The 18,928-nt window shown below is 43.5% G+C and overlaps 1 protein-coding gene across 1 annotated transcript in view; it reads right to left on the bottom strand.

Annotated features, from left to right (window-relative positions):
* Nucleotides 1-1,171: 1,171 nt before the first annotated feature.
* luzp2 (leucine zipper protein 2) overlaps nucleotides 1,172-18,928 on the bottom strand; it is a gene marked incomplete at both ends in the record, with an annotated part of 155,789 nt that continues 138,032 nt past the window's right edge. Inside the window, 3 exons of the mRNA XM_084437049.1 lie at nucleotides 1,172-1,177; nucleotides 1,818-1,892; nucleotides 16,999-17,100. Coding sequence (XP_084293175.1) covers nucleotides 1,172-1,177; nucleotides 1,818-1,892; nucleotides 16,999-17,100 — 183 coding nt within the window. The remainder of the gene's footprint in view (nucleotides 1,178-1,817; nucleotides 1,893-16,998; nucleotides 17,101-18,928) is intronic.

The following is an 18,928-nucleotide window of genomic DNA, read 5'->3' on the forward strand; positions in this document are numbered from 1 at the left end:
AGAGCGAGAGCTGTGTCTGCATCCTCGGTAGTGAGTTGGATTCTTTTCTGGTAGGGGTTGGCCTCAGTCAGGGATGCGCTTTATCACCTATCTTGTTTTGTGATTTGCATCGAGAGCTTGAATGTTCAATTACAACTGAACTCCCTGCCTGTACGACAGACAATAACAATTCAATCTTGCCTATACAATAGACCAAACAACTGACTCTGTACTACTCTATACTTGAATATTAGTTAATTTCACTGCCTATATCAAGGACACAGTCCCCCATGATTGGATGGGATTTGTAGATGAGATGTACAGTAGGACTGTGATGACGAACTGAATAGTGCTGATCGGTTACTGTAAGGACAACCAATGACATGAATTGCCAGTGTACCTGTACTGGTTATATATGGCAAATTAACTTTCTTTTTTATTCCATTCTGTTACTGTATACACATTACAAGATTCTTTATTTCTATGGTGGTAATGGAACATGTATTACCCATTGTAATGAAGTCATGAGGTTAGCCTAGCTAGACAGAACAACAGTATAAAACGAAGTGAACTGGACACAATTTGCAACATCTGGCCACACGTGAGTGTGCTCATGTTACAGAAGACAACAAACATTTGAGAGGCCATTAGTAATACAAAATATTAGTTAAGTACTACTAGTCTATCCAATAAATTGGCTCCCACACAAGTCTAATTTCTATATTTCATTCACCTCCATTCAGTGTGATATGACCCACAAGAAAATGCCATTCCATAGCCATACATATACTGTAACACTTTGCACAGATCACACTACAACAGTTTTATTGATTGTGCCGGTAGAATCAAACATGCTTGATACATTTTGGACCTTCCAGAGGAGCTAAAGACTTGCAAATGCATCACTGAACTCTTGTTTAGTAGATCAACTGTACTGTCCCTGTGTCCCTTTGGACCTCCTAAGTCAGGCTATTAAGCATGTTGACTGGTTAGAGTAGCAGGCTGCCACATGGTTATCAGCAAGAGATACGCTCTGCCGCGATCACCTCTCCCTCATAATCAGACAATCTGACAGTGACCACAGGAGGGAGAGACTTTGGAACTTGTCCTCCACCTAATAATGTTGTAATTTTCATCTTATTTAACCTTGGTTCTAGTGACCATGTCCTTCATACAACACAGAATACAGTCCTTAGTACTGAGAATGGAAAATACAGACATTGGAAATACAAATCAAGTGATAGTTAGCATGTGTAACTGTAATGCATTGGCATTCTCAATTGTTTACATTCTCATTGGTTGATCACTCTTTGAAAAATCATACAGAGACTTTAAAGTAAAGTGTTAAAATGAGTTATTCAGAATGCATGATGGCAGCTTTCAGTTACACATTGTTGCACTGTATTGAGATGGAACACTCACTCTACCATCTGCCCTTATGGCTGTGTTTATTCTTCTAATGTTAGCCTAATGTTACTGCTCGTTGCTTCTGTTGTATTTCTCGTCAACATCTACGGGAACCAATCAGGGACTGGGGGCGGAACAGCAGTTAAAATGCAGTCCCCTGATTGGGATATCCCACACACAGACCACATGGGTTCTGTATAGTTTGAAAGATGAGAAAATGATTATGACAAATGTCATACACATTCTTTAATCTGTCTCTCAGTGCCTGCACCATCTCATTTTCTTTTTACTCTTCTTACATTGTTTTCAGTAACACGACACAGTGACACCCAATTTTCTGTTATAAACAGCAATATCAAGAGTAGGTGATCCTCCTTTAAGGCACAGTGCATACAGTAAGATGTACATGATCACAAATGTATTCTGCTCACCTGGTGGTTTTCTGGCAACTTCTTACTTTCAGAGGATGATTCCTCCGTCTGATTCTGGAGGCAATCTGCACCAATCTATAGGAATAAAAAGAAACACAACCCTAAAAAGAACTTCTCAAAAGGAGTAAAAACTGAGATTTAAAGCAAAAATCAATCTCTATTGAAATGAAAATGTATTAGAATACCATCAACAGGGCTTCGTCATTTTTACAGTATACCTTACAATATGCAATATACGAATACTTATGAATACATAACAATATACAAATCACACAAATTGTAAAAGACTGATAAGGAATCGGAGATTCTGACACTGATATCCCATCATTCACTTCAATGAGAAGGCATGACGGATTCAGACAGCTCCTTTTCAAAAAGTATAAATGTTACATCATAGATATTGATACAGTAGGAATCGTGGGAACATGTATATATGTATATGTCCGTGTAGCTTTAAAAATGTGTGGCGACAAGTTAGAAAACGATGGTTACGCATTTTAACCACGGTTCTATGAGTGGAGCAGAGCCCCACAGGGCTAACTCCTATTTGTAACATCCCAGGGATATAATGTAGCCTATCCCAGCACAGATGATATTAGACTAGGTTGCGTGATGACGTCATAGGCCGGGCAGTCAGTTAGAGCCAGTCCCGCTCACTATATCATGCTGCAGAGTTCGAGATAAAGATTGAAGCTCCCACATAAAGTCGTTGTTCGGAATTCCTTTATTAGACACTAAGAGTGACAATACATGGAACATAACATGGTGTCAGAGTGTTAGAAACGACCTCATCATCAACGAAGATGGAGGCTGCAGCTGTACCGATGCCGACGATGGACTGGAGTTCATCGAATTTTCCCGACGCGTGGAAAAAGTTTCGCCAGCATGTGGACCTAATGTTCACGGGACCATTTCATGGCAAGTCTGAGGAGGTGAAATGCAGCTACCTTTTATTATGGATCAGGGAAAAAGGAAGAGATATCTTAAATACATGGCAACTTTCTGCCGAGGAAAGTAAGAAGCTTAAGAGCTATTATGAAAAATTTGAACAATGTGTCATGCCCAAGGCAAACCCCATTTTTGCTAGGTACAAATTTCATAAAAAAATGCAGGGGCCCAGCGAAGGTTTTGACCAGTTTGTTACAGAGCTAAAGTTGCTTGTGAAAGACTGTAACTACCCCAATAGTGACAAGATGGTCATAGATAGAATAGTGTTTGCCACCAATTCTCCAAGGGTCCGTGAAAAACTACTATGCCAAGGTTCAGACTTAACTCTAGAGAAGGCTGTGGATATAGCACGTTCTAACAAAATAGCCCAAGTGCAAATAAAGACCGTGGTTAGCTCAAGCATCCGACCAGATCCAGACAAGATCAAGGCAATAAAGGAAATGGAGCCGCCAAAGAACAAGGCCGAGCTGGAAACGATCCTGGGGATGGTCACATACCTATCCAAGTTTGCTCCAGGCCTATCAGACGTGAACGTGCCACTGCACCAGCTCCTCAGAGAGCAGTGAGTTCCAGTGGGACTCTGTCCATGACCAAGCATTTCAGCAGATGAAGGAGCTCATAACCCGTGAGCCGGGTCCCGTCCTCACATACTTCGACCACACCAAAACCGGTGAGACTCCAAGTCGACGCCTCGAAAAGCGGATTAGAAGCAGTCTTATTGCAGGACAGCAAGCCCATCGCATACGCGTCAACAATTCGAGACAAGACCGAAGAAAACTATGCTCAGATAGAAAAGGAGCTGCACGCTGTTCTCTTTGCCACAGCTTGATTTAGCCATTTACCACTTTTGATGCGTTTAAGGTAATAGTCCTGTTGGAACACTCAACTGCACCCCATGACCCGAACTTCTGGCTGATGATTTTAGGTTATCCTGAAGAATTTGGAGGTAATCATCCTTCTTCGTTATTCCATTTACTTTGTGTAAAGCACCAGTTCCATTGGCAGCAAAACAGGGCCAGAGCATATTACCACCACCATGCTAGACAGTAGGCATGGTGTTCTTGGGGTTAAAGGCCTCACCTTGTTTCCTCCAAACATACTTCTGATCATTGTGGCCAAACAGCTAAATTTTTGATTCATCTGACCACAGAACTTTCTTCCAGAAGGCCTTTTCTTTGTCCATATGATCCGCAGAAAAATTTAATCGAGCCTTTAGGCGCTTCTGGAGCAAGGGCTTCCTTCTTGCATGACAGCTTCTCAGCTCATGGCGATGTAAAACAAGCTTGACTGTGGACACTGACACCTGTGTTCCCGCAGCTTCTAATTCATTGTAGACCTGCTTTTTGGTGGTTCTCAGTTGACTCTTGACCATCCTGACCAATTTTCTCATTTCAGCATCAGGTGATAGCCTGCATTTTCTTCCTGATCGTGGCAGTGACACAACTGTGCCATGCACTTTATACTTTTATCGTTTGCACAGTTGATCTTGGGACCTGTTATCCTTTGAAATGGCTCCAAGTGACTTTCCTGACTTGTTCAAGTCAATGATCCGCTTTTTCAGATTGGTGCTGAGCTCCTTTCACTTTCCCATTATAACCTTTGTGGCTGAGTCTAATGATTGTATCAAATGAGCTATTTCAATGGGCTCAGAGAACTCACCAGATGTAGTCAATAATTTCATTTAATTTCAAACCTTTATTTATACTTGTAAAGCACTGAGGTTTCCCTCATTTACAGAGTTCACACAAATAACAGAACAAAAACAATATACAACAATAATAATAATAATCATAATGATATAATTAAAAACAGTTACTGGTCGAAGCACAAATGTCAAGAGCCATGGATTTAAACTCTGCAACTGAAGTACCTCAAGCTTTAGGGTCTGTTGTAAAGTATACCAGGTAAAATGGAAAAAGGCAGCTCTACCAAGTTCAGAATGCACTCGAGGAACCCTAACAACAAGCCGATTGTTTGATCCAAGGCTACAGTCCAACAGAGAAGAGATGTATGGTGGAAGTTTACCAATAATGGCTTTTATAATAAACATACCAGTGATAGTTACAACTTAAAGAGAGAGGAGCCTACCTAATCATAAAGAACACAGTGGTCGGTGTCATAAATATCACCAGTAATAAATCTTAGGGTGGAATGGTAGACAGAGTCTAGGGGTTTCAGGGTAGTCACAGAAACATGTCTATAGATTGTGTCACCATCTAATAAGATAAGATGATAAGAAGAGGGCTTGAAGAATTCTCTTTCTGCTGAACATAGGAAAGCTAGAAAGGTTTCTGTACAGGAAGCCAATTTTCTGCCACAGCCTAGAGGGTAGACTGTCTACATGAAAGTTGAAAGAGTGTTTATCATCCAGCCACAAACCAAGATATTTGTTCTCAGTGACTCTCTCAATATGCGAGCCATTAGCCGTTAATAAATGGAGCCTATCATAATCAGTAATCCTGGCTCTAGAAAACAACATTAGGACTAGATTTAGATTGGTGAGAGCTTCTTGCAGCACATTAAAAGGAAGCTGCAGGTTCTCAATGGCTTCCTGAACAGTATCAGCAATACAATAGACAACTGTATCATCAGCATATAGATGAGCATGACAGCCAGTTAGTGCAGAGACAATGGGCCTCATTCACCAATATCTTCTCAAGTTCTGTTCTTAAATTTCTTCCTAAGAACATTTCTAAGGAAAGCTCCCATCTGATTCACGACGTGTTCCGCTGGAAGAGTTTGCACCTGCCTTCTCTTAATGAAGAATCTCATGGTTTCTCAAGTTCTCGTGGCCGCTCACCTGAATAAGCATAGGTAAACTCCCCGCCAGCCCCATATAAGGATATGCAACTACAGGGTTGTGCGCAGATGTCACTTCTCTGAACCCGTCATTCGCGCCCTCGACTCGCCAACTTTTCGATAGCATAATGGTTTAGGTGGGGTTGTGTCAGGTGCGTAAGCAAGTCAGAGGACTGCATTTCTAATCTAGCGTGGGCAATCAAAATCTGATTTTAATTCAGCCAAGTAGGCTTCCTACTACGAGGATTTGCCTTGGTGCATAAACATAAAGAGGCAGAACAGTGCAAAATGTCAACGTGATAGAATACAATATACAATAGCCTACAGTCTACAAAAATGTAGGCTATTAAATAGCCTACACAGCTGTCAATGCTAGCAGTTGACAAAAGAGGTACAGTACCCTATTTATCTGATCTTATCTACATACTGTATAGAAATGGTCCTTATTGTGTCATTTGTAAATTGAGTATTGGAGTTTATCTGTAATGACCATAACCTTGGAGCCGGCAGCAACATTTCACTGTGACTGGACATTAGGCTGCATGTGACAAATAAAGGAATTGTGAATGTTTCATCTTGAGGAGAGATATGCAGGCCACTGGAGGGGGGCCGGCGTGCCCACCGTTGTCCCGAGTTCGACCAGCGCATTGGTGCCATAATAGGGACAACAGCACTGTTGGGTGTGCACGCCGCTGGCGATATGGATACAGACACCAGGGACACCACCCCCTCTCCGCAGCAGACTCTCCATCTAGCGCACTAACACACATCCAACTGTAGAATTGAGGTGACCGCAATCACCAATTGATGAAATGGTCATGGATTTGTTGGTATTATATATAGGCCTATACAGCGAAATCTTACGTGCTTTTGCAGAACGGTCAAAGAATTAAAACAAAACACAACACTCATTGATTAACCAAAATCTCAAATTATTAACACACAATCGAAATATTTTATCGACATCTTCAAGACTGATCAACACGAATAACAAGCAATTCGGAGCGAAATGATTTAAACGATGACATATCAGATATTCTGACGCACACGTTTACAATGGAAATTATGGTTATGATTAGGATACCTTATTGGGAATTATGCAAATATAATTGTATTTCAATCATATATCATCCAACTTTAGAATTGAGGTTACCGCAATCATCAATTTTTCATAGTCTACATTTCCGCACTCAAATGGCCTACTTGCAACTGCTATTCAGTGTTCGTATATTCTGTTCTTAGCTGAGAACAAATCCCAGAAGAGAAACCATTGGTGAATGCCAGCATTTTCTTAGAAATGGCATAAGTACAGTTTAAAAAGAAATGCTGCTTAAGAACTTTTTTACTTTGTTTCTTCTTAAGAACTTATTTACTTCATTGGTGAATGAGGCCCTATATCATTACTATAGATGGTGAAAAGGACAGGACCCAACACTGAGCCTTGGGGCACAGCTAGAGACAAGAAATCAGATTGAATGTTACCCAATTTCATACACTGACACCTTGACGACAGATAGTCCTGAACCCAATCACAAGCACCTCTATCCAAACCAATACTAGATTGTCTATTTAAAAGCAGGTAGTGATCGACTGTACAAATGCTTTTGAAAGATCTACAAAGAGGGCAGCACAATGTTTCCTGTTGTCTAATGCCGAGATTATGTCATTAGTAACAAGAGTAACAGCAGAAATGGTGCTGTGATTAGCTCTGAAACCAGATTGGTGAGTACTTAAAACTGAGTGACTTGAAAGAAAAGATTTCAATTGATTATTTACCAAGGTCTCAAGACCTTGTCCATCTTATCCGTATCACCCCCTTTGTGCAACGGGACCACCTGGGCAGATTTCCAAACGTGAGGAACTATACCTGATGCAATGGAGAGATTAAAAATACATGACAACGGCTCACTAATGACTGGGGCTGCCAGTTTTATTAAAAAATGAATCTAGATTGTCCTCACCAGTAGAACTAAGATTCCTAACGTTTGCACTAGGTGTAAAAGGCTGAAAGGAGAAATGAGAGACACGGTCCAAAGGGGGAATGCAACCAGAATCAGTATCCAAGGGAGCCAGCCCAGTATACAACCCATCAAATACGTGCCCAGCCTCAGTTAAGTGCTTATTAATGGCAAAACAAATATAATTTGGATCAGAGATTACATGATCATCCACATTAATAGACAAGGGCAGTGAACTAGAGGGTTTTTAGTTAAGTTTACAGCACCCCAGAACTTTGCAGGGTTTGAATAGTTAGAGAATAAATCCCAAAAGTTATCAGATTTAGCTTTCCTCACAGCTGTTGTGCATTTATTTCGAAGTTGTCTAAAAGAAAGCCAGTCTTGGGTATCCCTCATGGGTCTGGCACGGGACCAGGCACAATTCCTATCATTAAACAAGGTAGACAGCTCACTAGAGAACCATGGTGCAATTCTATCTTTATTCCTAGTCTTCTTAGAAGGGGCGTGTTTATCTACAAAGTGATTGAATGTTTTTACAAAAGAGTCAAGGCGACTTGCACGTCATCAGACTCAACTGAGCATAAACTATTAGTCAATAATGTCAAAAACATTTAAGCATTGAAGATTTCTCTTCAAAACAATAAGTGGCTGTGTTTTCACCAACTTTGAGTAGATTTAGCATATTTTTTAGGATTCTGCTTAGTGGTCTCAAAGAAAGGCCCAGATTACCACTCACTTCCTTCAGGTAACCAGAAACAACACTCCGCCAGTCCAGATTAAAATCAACCATCACTATCATCTCAGCATGTGTATACAATACAAATACAAAGAGAGTATATCAGAGAATATGTCAATAGCACTGACCTCAGCCTTGGGAGGCCTGTAAACACCAGTCACAAATAATGAGCTACTAGGCCCCAGTCCAACCTTCAATACAAGCAGTTCAAAACACTTTGGAATAGTAATGACATTTATGACAGAGACAGACAGGAAAGATTTTACATTAATAGCAACCCCACCACCCCTGCCCACTCTATCGATTCTATATAAATTATATTGCTGCAGAGCTACAGAGGAGTCACTATCAGATTTTTTTTAGCCAGGACTCAGACAATAACAGGACATCAGGGTCAGCCTGGGAAACAAACATTTTCAGATGATCTAATTTATGTTGCTGAAGGAGACTTCTTATGTTTAGATGAATCAGCCCAAGCCCTCTCCTTTCATTAAAGGCAGTTGGATTGTTTAGACAAGCCGGGGCGACTTAAATCAGATGGGACAGAGCCTGGAATGACAGGGGGCTGGGTCAGGGGGCATAGGTGTCTCACAGTGCGATTCACCGGAGGCCTACGTCTAATATGTCAGCCCAATTTGAGAGGTGGACAGGGATTCTAACCGTGATTCTAGTGGGTATGTGCTGAGGACTCGCTGTCACATGGAGAGGTAAACAGTCATCAGAGAGCCCTGATGTACTGTAGCCCGATCCGAAGGAGCAGGAGGTCTATATTCGCGGAGTCATTAAAACGGATTGGACTTACCCCACATCAGACCCTGCAGGACATCAGGGCCATGGCCATACTCACTGACAGCAGGCGGGCACCTGATCTGCTGGGATGAAGGCTGTCCCGACCAAAGAGGTCCCGTCGGTTCCAGAAGGTGGCAAAGTTATCAATAAAAGGTTTCAGCCAAACGTGGAGCTGGCGGATCCTGCTGTATTTGGCGTTGCCATATTGGGGGGAGGAGAAGATCACAGAGATGATACAGGTCTTGCCCGTCATCAAAACAGTGGCAATCAGGGCCTTGAAGTCGTCCTTCAGCCGCTCAGACTGTTGGAGCCTGATGTCATTTGATCCAACGTGAATGAGGGGATGATCATGAAAGGGGATGATACATCAAAAAAAGATGTAATGACAGAATTGATGTCTGAGACCTTAGCCACTGGGAAGCAGTAGGTCTGAGCCTTCGTAACTACAACATGGCGCACAATAGAAGAGCCTACTATAAGCACAGATGCAGGGGGCTTGACGTCCAAGGGAGGCACTGGAGACCGCTGCTGGCGAGAGGGCACCTGATGCTGATCCACTGGTGGAAGGCAGCGTGGCATTGGGGGACCGTGAAGGATGAGGAGTGAAGAGAATCGAGCCTGAGAGGGCGGCGCTGGTAGGGGCTCAGCGAGATCCGAGGATGGGACAGCTCACGCTTCCAGTCCTCTTGTGCCCAGGAGAGCCCAGGTGGAGATCCTCATACCTTAGGCCCACATAGCTATTCTCCAGGAGAATAGGCATAGGGGGTGAAGAGAAGACATGGGAAGAGTTCCTTCTTCGCTTCCTGTTCCGCTGGACGACAATCCAGGGATTCAGGGGCTTAGGGGTGGAGCATGACCGCTTAGGCCGTGCTCCAAGCTCAGGCCAGCTGACCTCACCAAGGCCTATAACCCCACCCAGGGGCTTCAGCTCTGCCGCCATCGGTAGGTCATTGAGAGGCGGGCAGCTGCCGTCCGTGTCAAGCACCAGTGTGTCCAAGAATTGTTCAGTCTAATGTATAGAGTGGCGGGTGGAGATTCTACTCTCCAGCTCCACAATGTTCTGGTTGCGCTGGATACATCCAGAGCAATCTGGGGCAGCGGGAAGCTGTATCATCTGTCCCTGTGGAGACAGGAGCAACTGCCAGTACAGGAGTAACAGAAAGTAGCAGAAAAGTAGCAGGCAGGCTCTACTGTAGCAGGATGGGCTAGCTCTAACACAGGGCCAAACTTACAGACAAGGCCTCACATAGGAGGCCGCGGTGGTGAGGAGATTAGACAGCTCGCACAGTATAGATGATAAAGTAGCCTGTGGTGAAGATGGTAATAATAGCCAAGTGGGTGGCACAGTGTGGGACTTACACAATTGCAGAAAGCGATCGCAGATAGATGGAGTGTAACTAATCATAATCACTCACAAGAAGTTAAGAGGCCTTGCCACAAAGCTAATTTGATTGACACAACTTTCTACATCATCAACATTGATAATTCATGTTCCTGTATGTATATTTTTGACCCAGCAGATTTGGTCACATTTTCAGTAGACCCATAATAAATTCATAAAGGAACCATAATTCATGAATGTTTTTTGTAACAAAGTAATATGTGCTCCAATCACTCTATCACAGAAATATAAGAGTTGTAGAAATTATTGGAAACTCAAGATTGCCATGACATACATGTTCTTTGTAGTGTAGTGTATGTCAAGTAGTGTAGTGTAGTGTAGTGTAGGTAAACTTTTGACCACAACTGTACTCCTTCCCCTTACACTGCTACAGTACCAAGACAAAAGCATATACAAGTACAGACAGTTATGTGTACTTTTGATCAGGGTGGGTCAATTATGCTATTGTTTTGGAGGTGAGGGACAAGAAATTCTTCATTATCAAAGCAAAGGTGATAATTAACTTTACAGAGGCAGTGGTCAGTGTAGCAAAGTGGACAAAGCTAATGTTACTGTGGAAAGAAATTTTAGGGCAGGAATGACATGGCAGTAACATGTTGGTACAGATAACACAGAATCTTGTGACATAAAATAAACATTTTCGCAATGGAACAACAACTATCTGGCCTTTTGTATAACCGGTAAAAGTTGTTGAGTCATTAATGGTGGGCAATGGAAGAAGACGTTGTTTTGCCTGTCAGGTGGGTGTTCCTGTGACGTGAAAACTGCCACTGTCCAGATGTCCAGCCATATAAAAGGTTTGTCTTGTTCACATAGAGAAAAGCATAGAACCAGAATCCTTATTCAGACTGTAGAGGTCTATTACCATTAGGATAAACCTTCAAATGACTCCTAAATGTGTACACTTCATTGGCACAAAGGGTGATACATCATTGGTGGGTGACAACATGTTTACTGTGCCCTTGTTTCAGGTTAATAGTTGTCCTTTTGAAAATGGCATGGTTCAAAGTCATGTCGGAGATGCTGTATTTCTTGATGTTCAATATTCTTGCCCACTTGACTTTCATAAACAGTGCTTACTCACACCTAGCTATGAGGTAACAAAACGTCCTAAATGTCCTAGCAACAGTAGATATACATTTGATACCAAGTAAACACATTAGTACAAGATATTAGGCCATTTATCCAACAGTGTTTGGCCAGCTTCATGAAAAATGTATGGAGAGGCAACAAAGATGTTAAAGGAAGTTCTTATTTGAAGATCATACCTCAGAGCAGGCATGTTTGTTTAACCAATGGCTATGTGTCTATGTGGATGTTGTAGTATTTAGTTAACACACACACGTACACACAGACACACATCAGTCCACATCCGGCTTAGGCCTGGACCTGATACTCTTAGCCTTTCTTGCGCTGAAAATGTAATTTAATGTAATTTATTGCTCTATAAATGTTCTTAGCCGTTAGACAAATTATATTCCAGGAGCTTGCTCCAGGTTGCCTGTTTTAATATCTGTGTTGCTTTTATGGCTCTGTGTGCTACAAACCCTGTTCTGCCTTTCCTCTCCCTAGTGCCTCTCTCTCTCCCTCCTATCTTCTAACCAGGTCCAGTGGATGCCCCACTGTTACCAGCAGACCACCCTGAGTCCGATAGATACCCCTGTGTCTGCTGTGGATGTCGTAGCATTTAGTTAACACACACACACGTACACACAGACATACACCAGCCCACTTCCGGCTTAAGGCCTGGGCCATGGCAAACACACACCAGTATTTGCCATGTCTCTCCTATGATGTTTTTAGCCTCTCTTACTCTGAACATGTAATTTAATGTAATTTATTGCTTTATAAATGTTCTTAGACAAACATACTCCAGGAGCTTGCTCGATCGCTTTGTTGAGAGGGGTCAGGGAATCATTTTTACAGCTCACTTATCTGGCCCCCGGGTGATACTGTTTTCTTGCTTCCCTCTGGAATATGTAGGGGTGGGTCGTATGCCCACCTCCCTTGTTCTCTGTAAAGCGCATTGTGTTGCCTCTGGGTATGAAATGCACTATACAAATAAAGCTTTGATTGATTGATTATTGTTGCATTTGTTGAACTTTTGATGTTTTGTGTTTCAAGGACCCCCTCGAAAACGAGAAGATATTTTACTTATGTATAGACTTGCTTTCTGTCCTGCCTCTTGGCCAGGTCGTCATTGCAAATGAGAACTGGTTCTCAATTGACTTATCTGGTGAAATAAAGGTGAAATAAAAAAATTATTCATCTCAAGGGGTTTATCCTTTATTCTACAACGGCGAGTTTGGATACTTAATTCTGATTGGCTAGCAGCCGTGGTAAAATACTCTGTAACCCACGGCTGCGACCGCATAACAATTACATAGTATTAATGCGCCGTCAATCTCATTGACGAGGCCATTGATAAGATCGAGCGGTAGGCTATGCTTTGCGTAGCAACCACTCGCAGCAACCTCGCCTTTTTCGTATCCTATTACAAAAACACACTCATCAGTCCGACTCCAACACTTCCACACCCCTACCATCAAAAACGAGTGCTCTGGAGAACTGTTTTAATAACTGCACCATAGCTGGAAATATTCAAATAAACTTGAACCACCCAAATTATGGCTTATGTGAACAAGGCCAACCCAAATAGGCGAGATAGCCTATGTTGCCTGGCAACCATTTAATTCAGAACTATAGCCTATCGCGGAAGATTTTGTAAATACTAAAATGATAAGAATGATCGGTAAATAAAAGATTGAATGTTCCTACTGAGTGTTTTTTGTGAATATATATATATATGTAGTAAACGTTGTAGAAAAGCAATTGACCAATTGCTTAATAATAAATGTTGATGTATTGCAACAAGCCGCTCACAGAAGATTGATTATAGCTCTTTGGATGCAAACGACGCACAAATTCACAGTGCCAAAGGCGGCCTACATGCTAAACAGTGTTTGGACATAATTTTATACAGTATAAATCAGGGATGTTTCACTGTTTCTCAATCCCCTTGCTCAATCAATTTATATGAAAAATACATGTGCTCCCATTTCATAAAGTGTCAGGAGACTGTTGACGAAAGATGATTACTCTCTGGACTGCGGCAAAACTATCACATGCATTCTGAAACAGCAAATTGCGAAAGCCCATAGTGCTTCTCCTCCAAGTCCATAGTGCTTCCAAGACATGATGAAAGATTTGGCAGTGGCGTTGAAAATCACAGAGCGTGAGAATAACATTCACATACATCCCATCTCGTCTGTGTCTGCTTCCCTCTTCCTGCAGCCCCTGCCAAATTGATACTATCAATAGCGACGAAAGTGAACATTGTTTTTGGCACGATTTCATTAAAGGACAATCTCCTTGACACATTTCCCATGGTGGGTAATTTTCTCGGTGGATAGTATCCCTCTGGACTGTGCTCCCTCTCTCTCCTGCGGCCTACTGCTTCATTTAGGTTATAGTTATTGATAACCACATGTCAAGAAGATTCATCCCTCTGGAACTGTCCTCTTCCCACACTCACTACCCTCTTGCCCTCCTAGCAATCTCTCGGTTTTGACACGTCATTAAAGTTGGGCAGTCAGCCCGTTTTCATATCCAGGGATAACACATACACACAATGCAGTGTGTATGTGAGACCATCTTCATCTGAGATAGGGTTGTGTCTGTTTCATTCTTCAGTATTGTGAGCAAGTGTGTAGCATCTGTACCTTTTAAAATGTGCTAATTGCTCATTTTAAAACATGATACTCAATGTCTTATTCAACCTGATTGCATGGAAAACAACCAAAAACTCAGATTGTTTGGCACTCCGAAACAACTCATCCAATCTTTTGCTGAGCTCGCATCTCTTGCGACAGTAGACGATAAAGCAGGTTAAGCAAAATGCTGATGTGGAATGCTTTTAGGTATAGGCATGCAAAACAAAGTATTACCTCCGCCCCAACAACAGCTCAGGGCGAGAGGTAATATTTTCGATGGAGTGTGTTAGTTAGTAAGCAGGATTACGTAAAAACTGCCTTACCAATTTTCATGAAATTTGGTGGAGTGGTGTAGTATGGGCCTAGGAGGAACCTGAATGATTCAAATCATGGGATAGATCCACAGATTAAAACAAAACTTTGAGCGAAGCCAGCTCCCTGTGTGGGGGCACTAGAGACACAGGGTTGGAGGAGGAGTGGACTAGGGCAGAGACTGGGGTGTACCGCCAGCTCGAATCTGAGGGGGGTGCCACAGAGCCGCCCAAACAGGACCACCCACTCACCTCCATTCATTTTTTGGTCTTGGGCCCGGGAGTGAATAATTCCCCCCATTCATTGTCCTACTTGTGCAAGTGGTTAAGTTTAGGCATGAAAATCAAATGGTGAGGGCTAGGGATAGAAATAAGTAAAACTGGAAACTAAAAGTTACATTGGGAGTTATAATGAAAGAGTGACATTGCCCTCTCGCTGGGAAAACGGTGAATTGCAAAGAAAAAGTAAGACATACTGTAATAAGTTGCAATGAACATCGCTGGGAGTGAACACTGGTAACCAGCATCAAAGGCAAGCATGTTGTGCACCCAGTGACCCACTATTCCTCTTCCCCAATAAATCTTTCATTCCACCACTTCTTCTTCTTCCTGTGGGTTTCGATGTTGTGTCCTCTCCCCCTCAGGCTCGGGGCCGAGGGGCTATCCTTTTACCACCCCGAGCCTGGGTGAGGGGTCACCCGGGCTATATATCCGGGCACACCTCCAGGAGCCATGTCACCGTTTCGTCATCCACAACCGTCAGGCCATGCATTCCGTTGGGTGTCCGATATATCAGACGGTCATGGATGACATGGTCTGCGGTTAGTTCCTCGGCCACTCTCGCACGCCACACAGGATACCAAGCCCCATCAGTACATCAATGAGCGGAAGTGTCCGATGCCGGTCCGGAGGCGGTTAAGCCTCACCCACGCCGGTCTGGGTAAGTCCATCCCGGGAGGGAAAGGACCGGCAGCCGGGATGAAATCTCGGACTCTGGAGGTGTTTGCCTCTCACTCTGCACGCCAGGTGTAGTCCACCCATCCTGCCTCGCTGATCTTAAGATCTCTGCATTGCTGTAGGAGATCCCATGCGGCAGGCACAAAAGGGTGTCTCGACTTGAGACGCCGGAGAGGCTCCGCTGTTGTCGTGAAGCAGGTGGTGAGGCTCCACGGCCCGGCAAGCGAGACATGCTGTGGGGTGGGACGCAGGCATCCTGTCACGATGCGCAAGGCTTCGTTGATAGGCGGGTTGATGAGGCGGGTGTGAGCGATGCGACACCAAACCGGTGCGCAGTATTCACTAGTCGAGTAGACCAGGGCTAGGGCTGCTGTACGCAGTCTTTTTGCGCTGGCGCCACAGCCTGATCGGACCAGTTGCCTCATCAATGCCACATGAGCTGTTAACTTCTTGCGCAGTGACTCGAGGTGTCAGCGGAACTTGAGCAACCTGTCCAGTGTCCCTCGGAGATAGGTTGGTTCGGCGCAGCATGGCAGAAGTGTTCCATCGATGTGCAGTCGGAGGTCACGTTTGGCTTCCTTGTTGTTAAGGTGGAAGGCCGCCGACACCGTCTGTATCGCTGAGCTTCAATCTCCATTTCCAGAGGTATGCCGCTAGTGTCTGCATGTCCTGGCTCAAGGTCTCCTCCACGGCTTGCCAGTCTCCAGCTGAGTACACCAGCACAATTATATAGCACATTCCACCACTCATTATATGGCACTCATTATATAGTTTGTAAGCTGCTATATCATCTACTGCTGCATGAGGCGCTACCTCTATCAGATGGTATCATGAGGAATTTTGGAGCACAAAACAGAGTATTTGGTTGTTTTTTCCTCAGGGGCAGCAGTAGCTCAGTTGGTAGAGCGGGTCGTTCAATGATCGAAGGGTCAGCGGTTCGAATCCCAGCTCCGACTGTCCACATGTCGAGGTGTCCTTGAGCAAGACACTTTACCCCAAAATTCCTCCCAATGAGCAGGTTAGCACCTTGCATGGCAGCTGCCGTGAATAAGAGGCCATTGTATAATAAACTTTTACAAAGCTCTTACCACTCATTTTAAGCTCACACCTTGCTGTGATTTTATTGTGATTCTATTTATTCTGTACATTGTCTTTATGTATGTTTGTCCTGTGACAGAGTGGCGAGACACCCGAATTTCCCCAAGGGGATTAATAAAGTATTTATCTATCTATCCATCTATCTGTAAAGTGCTTTGAGTGCCGCCAAGGTGGAAAAGCGCTTACCATTTCCACGCGATCCGGCTAATTGCCTAAAAGAATTGAAAAACATTGAGTTCCTGGACTCACAATTGAGATGCAACCTGAAAAAGTAAATCCTGAGATTATCCAACTGCAGTGCTGGTGTAAAAATGCTCACTGCCAATACCCAAGACATCTTGGGTAAAAGTGGATCAGGTGATTTCCAAAGACAAAGAGTTCAACAGGAATTGAATGAACAGATGGACTTTGTGGATCTGGGCCCGCAAAAACAAATAGCCTGTTACAGTTAAATTACTCCAAAAGCTCACCTTTTCCATCTGGCAGTCCTTGACTCCACTCTCTCTTCTCATTACCCCAATGTTCACAGGCAATTTACTGGCTTTGATGATTCTCTGAACTTTCGGGATATCCTGTGAGAAGGAACAATGGAGTATTTAATGTTTGGAGAAGTTATAGAACTTACAAATGTGGCATTGTAGCAGCTGTTAGGCATTCCTGAGTAAAATAGAATATTTTAACAACAAAGTTGATCCAAAGTAGCTTTTTGAAGTAAAATACAGAATTTTCAGTCACAGTGGACATTCACTTTCTTATTTTCGGCTACCCCTTACTTACTAGTAATCAACGAAAACATTCTGTATATTGAATTTAATTCAGATTAAATGTTCAAATGAGGGTCGAAATACAGTGCATCTGGTACTCATACTAAAACAAAAAATTGTTTTGTTACAGTGTTATTCCAAAATTGATTAAATTCATTTTTCTCAGAAATCTACACACAATAGCCCATAATGACAAAGTGAAAAAGATTTTTAGAAATGTGAAGAGCTGTGAGCGTGTCAATCGACGGCAGGGGGTAGCGGTTGGGGGGGGGGGTAGGGTTTGAGACTAGTCTCCTAGTTCCTGCCACTGAAAAACATCCTCACAGGAAGATGCTGCCACCACCATACAGTACTTCACCGTAAGGATGGTATTAGCCATGTGATGAGTGGTGCCTGGTTTCCTCCAGACGTGATGCTTGGCATTCAGGCTAAAGAGTTCAATCTTGGTTTCAGCAGACCAGAGAATCTTGTTTCTGATGGACTTGAGAGTCCTTTAGGTGCCTTTTTGGCAAACTCCAAGCAGGCTGTCATGTGTCTTTTACTGAGGAGAGGCTTCCGTATCACCACTCTACCATTAATGCTTGATTGGTGGAGTGCTGCAGAGATGGTTGTCCATCTGGAAGGTTCTCCCATCTCCACAGAGGACTGCTGGAGCTCTGTCAGAGTGACCATCAGGTTCTTGGTCACCTCTCTGACCAAGGCCCTTCTCCCCCGATGACTCAGTTTGGCTGGGCTGCCAGCTCTAGGAAGACTCAAGGTAGTCTGCTTTGAAGCTTCAAAGAGACCACCACCACCACAGAAGAAGACTACCTCGGAAAAATAATTTCACTCGGACAGAACGCGTCTGAATAAGTTATTTATTGGTAGCGCCGAGGCTTCAAAACCCAGCATTTGTTTAAATAGACCCTTTTGCTTAGGTAAGTGAAGTTTCATGTTCATCTGACACTTGTAAATATGAGAGCCTCTCCTAACTAGGCCGACACCGATTTATTTTGACGGCGAAGTGAATGGAGCGGGAAAGGACTGTTGTCTGGCATGAGCGAGCGGAATGCGACAACAGGACTGAGAAGTGCTAGGGCTAAACATGAAATTCAGTGTACTTATCCTTTAAAAAATGTTAAGCACCACATCTCAAAGTGATAATTTGAAACTCCTATGTAGATGTCTCTCTCACACACACACACACACACACACACACACACACACACACACACACACACACACACACACACACACACACACACACACACACACACACACACACACACACACACACACACACACACACACACACACACACACACACACACACACACCCTCTCAAGCCAGCCCAGCCCAGCCCCCCCAGGAGCAAGTGAAGTTGCAGATGGAGATAAGAACATGAGAGAATCTGCAGGAGGAGATGAATGAAGTTGGCTAAGAAGGCCATTGTTGTCTGACCGTTTCACCGTCACACTCCGCAGGTCATCAGTGAGATGAATGAAGAGATCCAGGAGAACGCTTGTGAGACGGAGCTGGAGCTGAGGGAGATGCTGGACCTGGGCGGAGTGCACATGTGAGAGGCGGAGAAACGGCTGGAGGCCGCCCAGGAGACTGGCCGACTACCAGCAGACCAACCGCGAGCTCACCTGCAGGT

The sequence above is a fragment of the Borostomias antarcticus genome, assembly GCF_949987555.1.
Source record: "Borostomias antarcticus genome assembly, chromosome: 4".
Classification (NCBI taxonomy): domain Eukaryota; kingdom Metazoa; phylum Chordata; class Actinopteri; order Stomiiformes; family Stomiidae; genus Borostomias; species Borostomias antarcticus.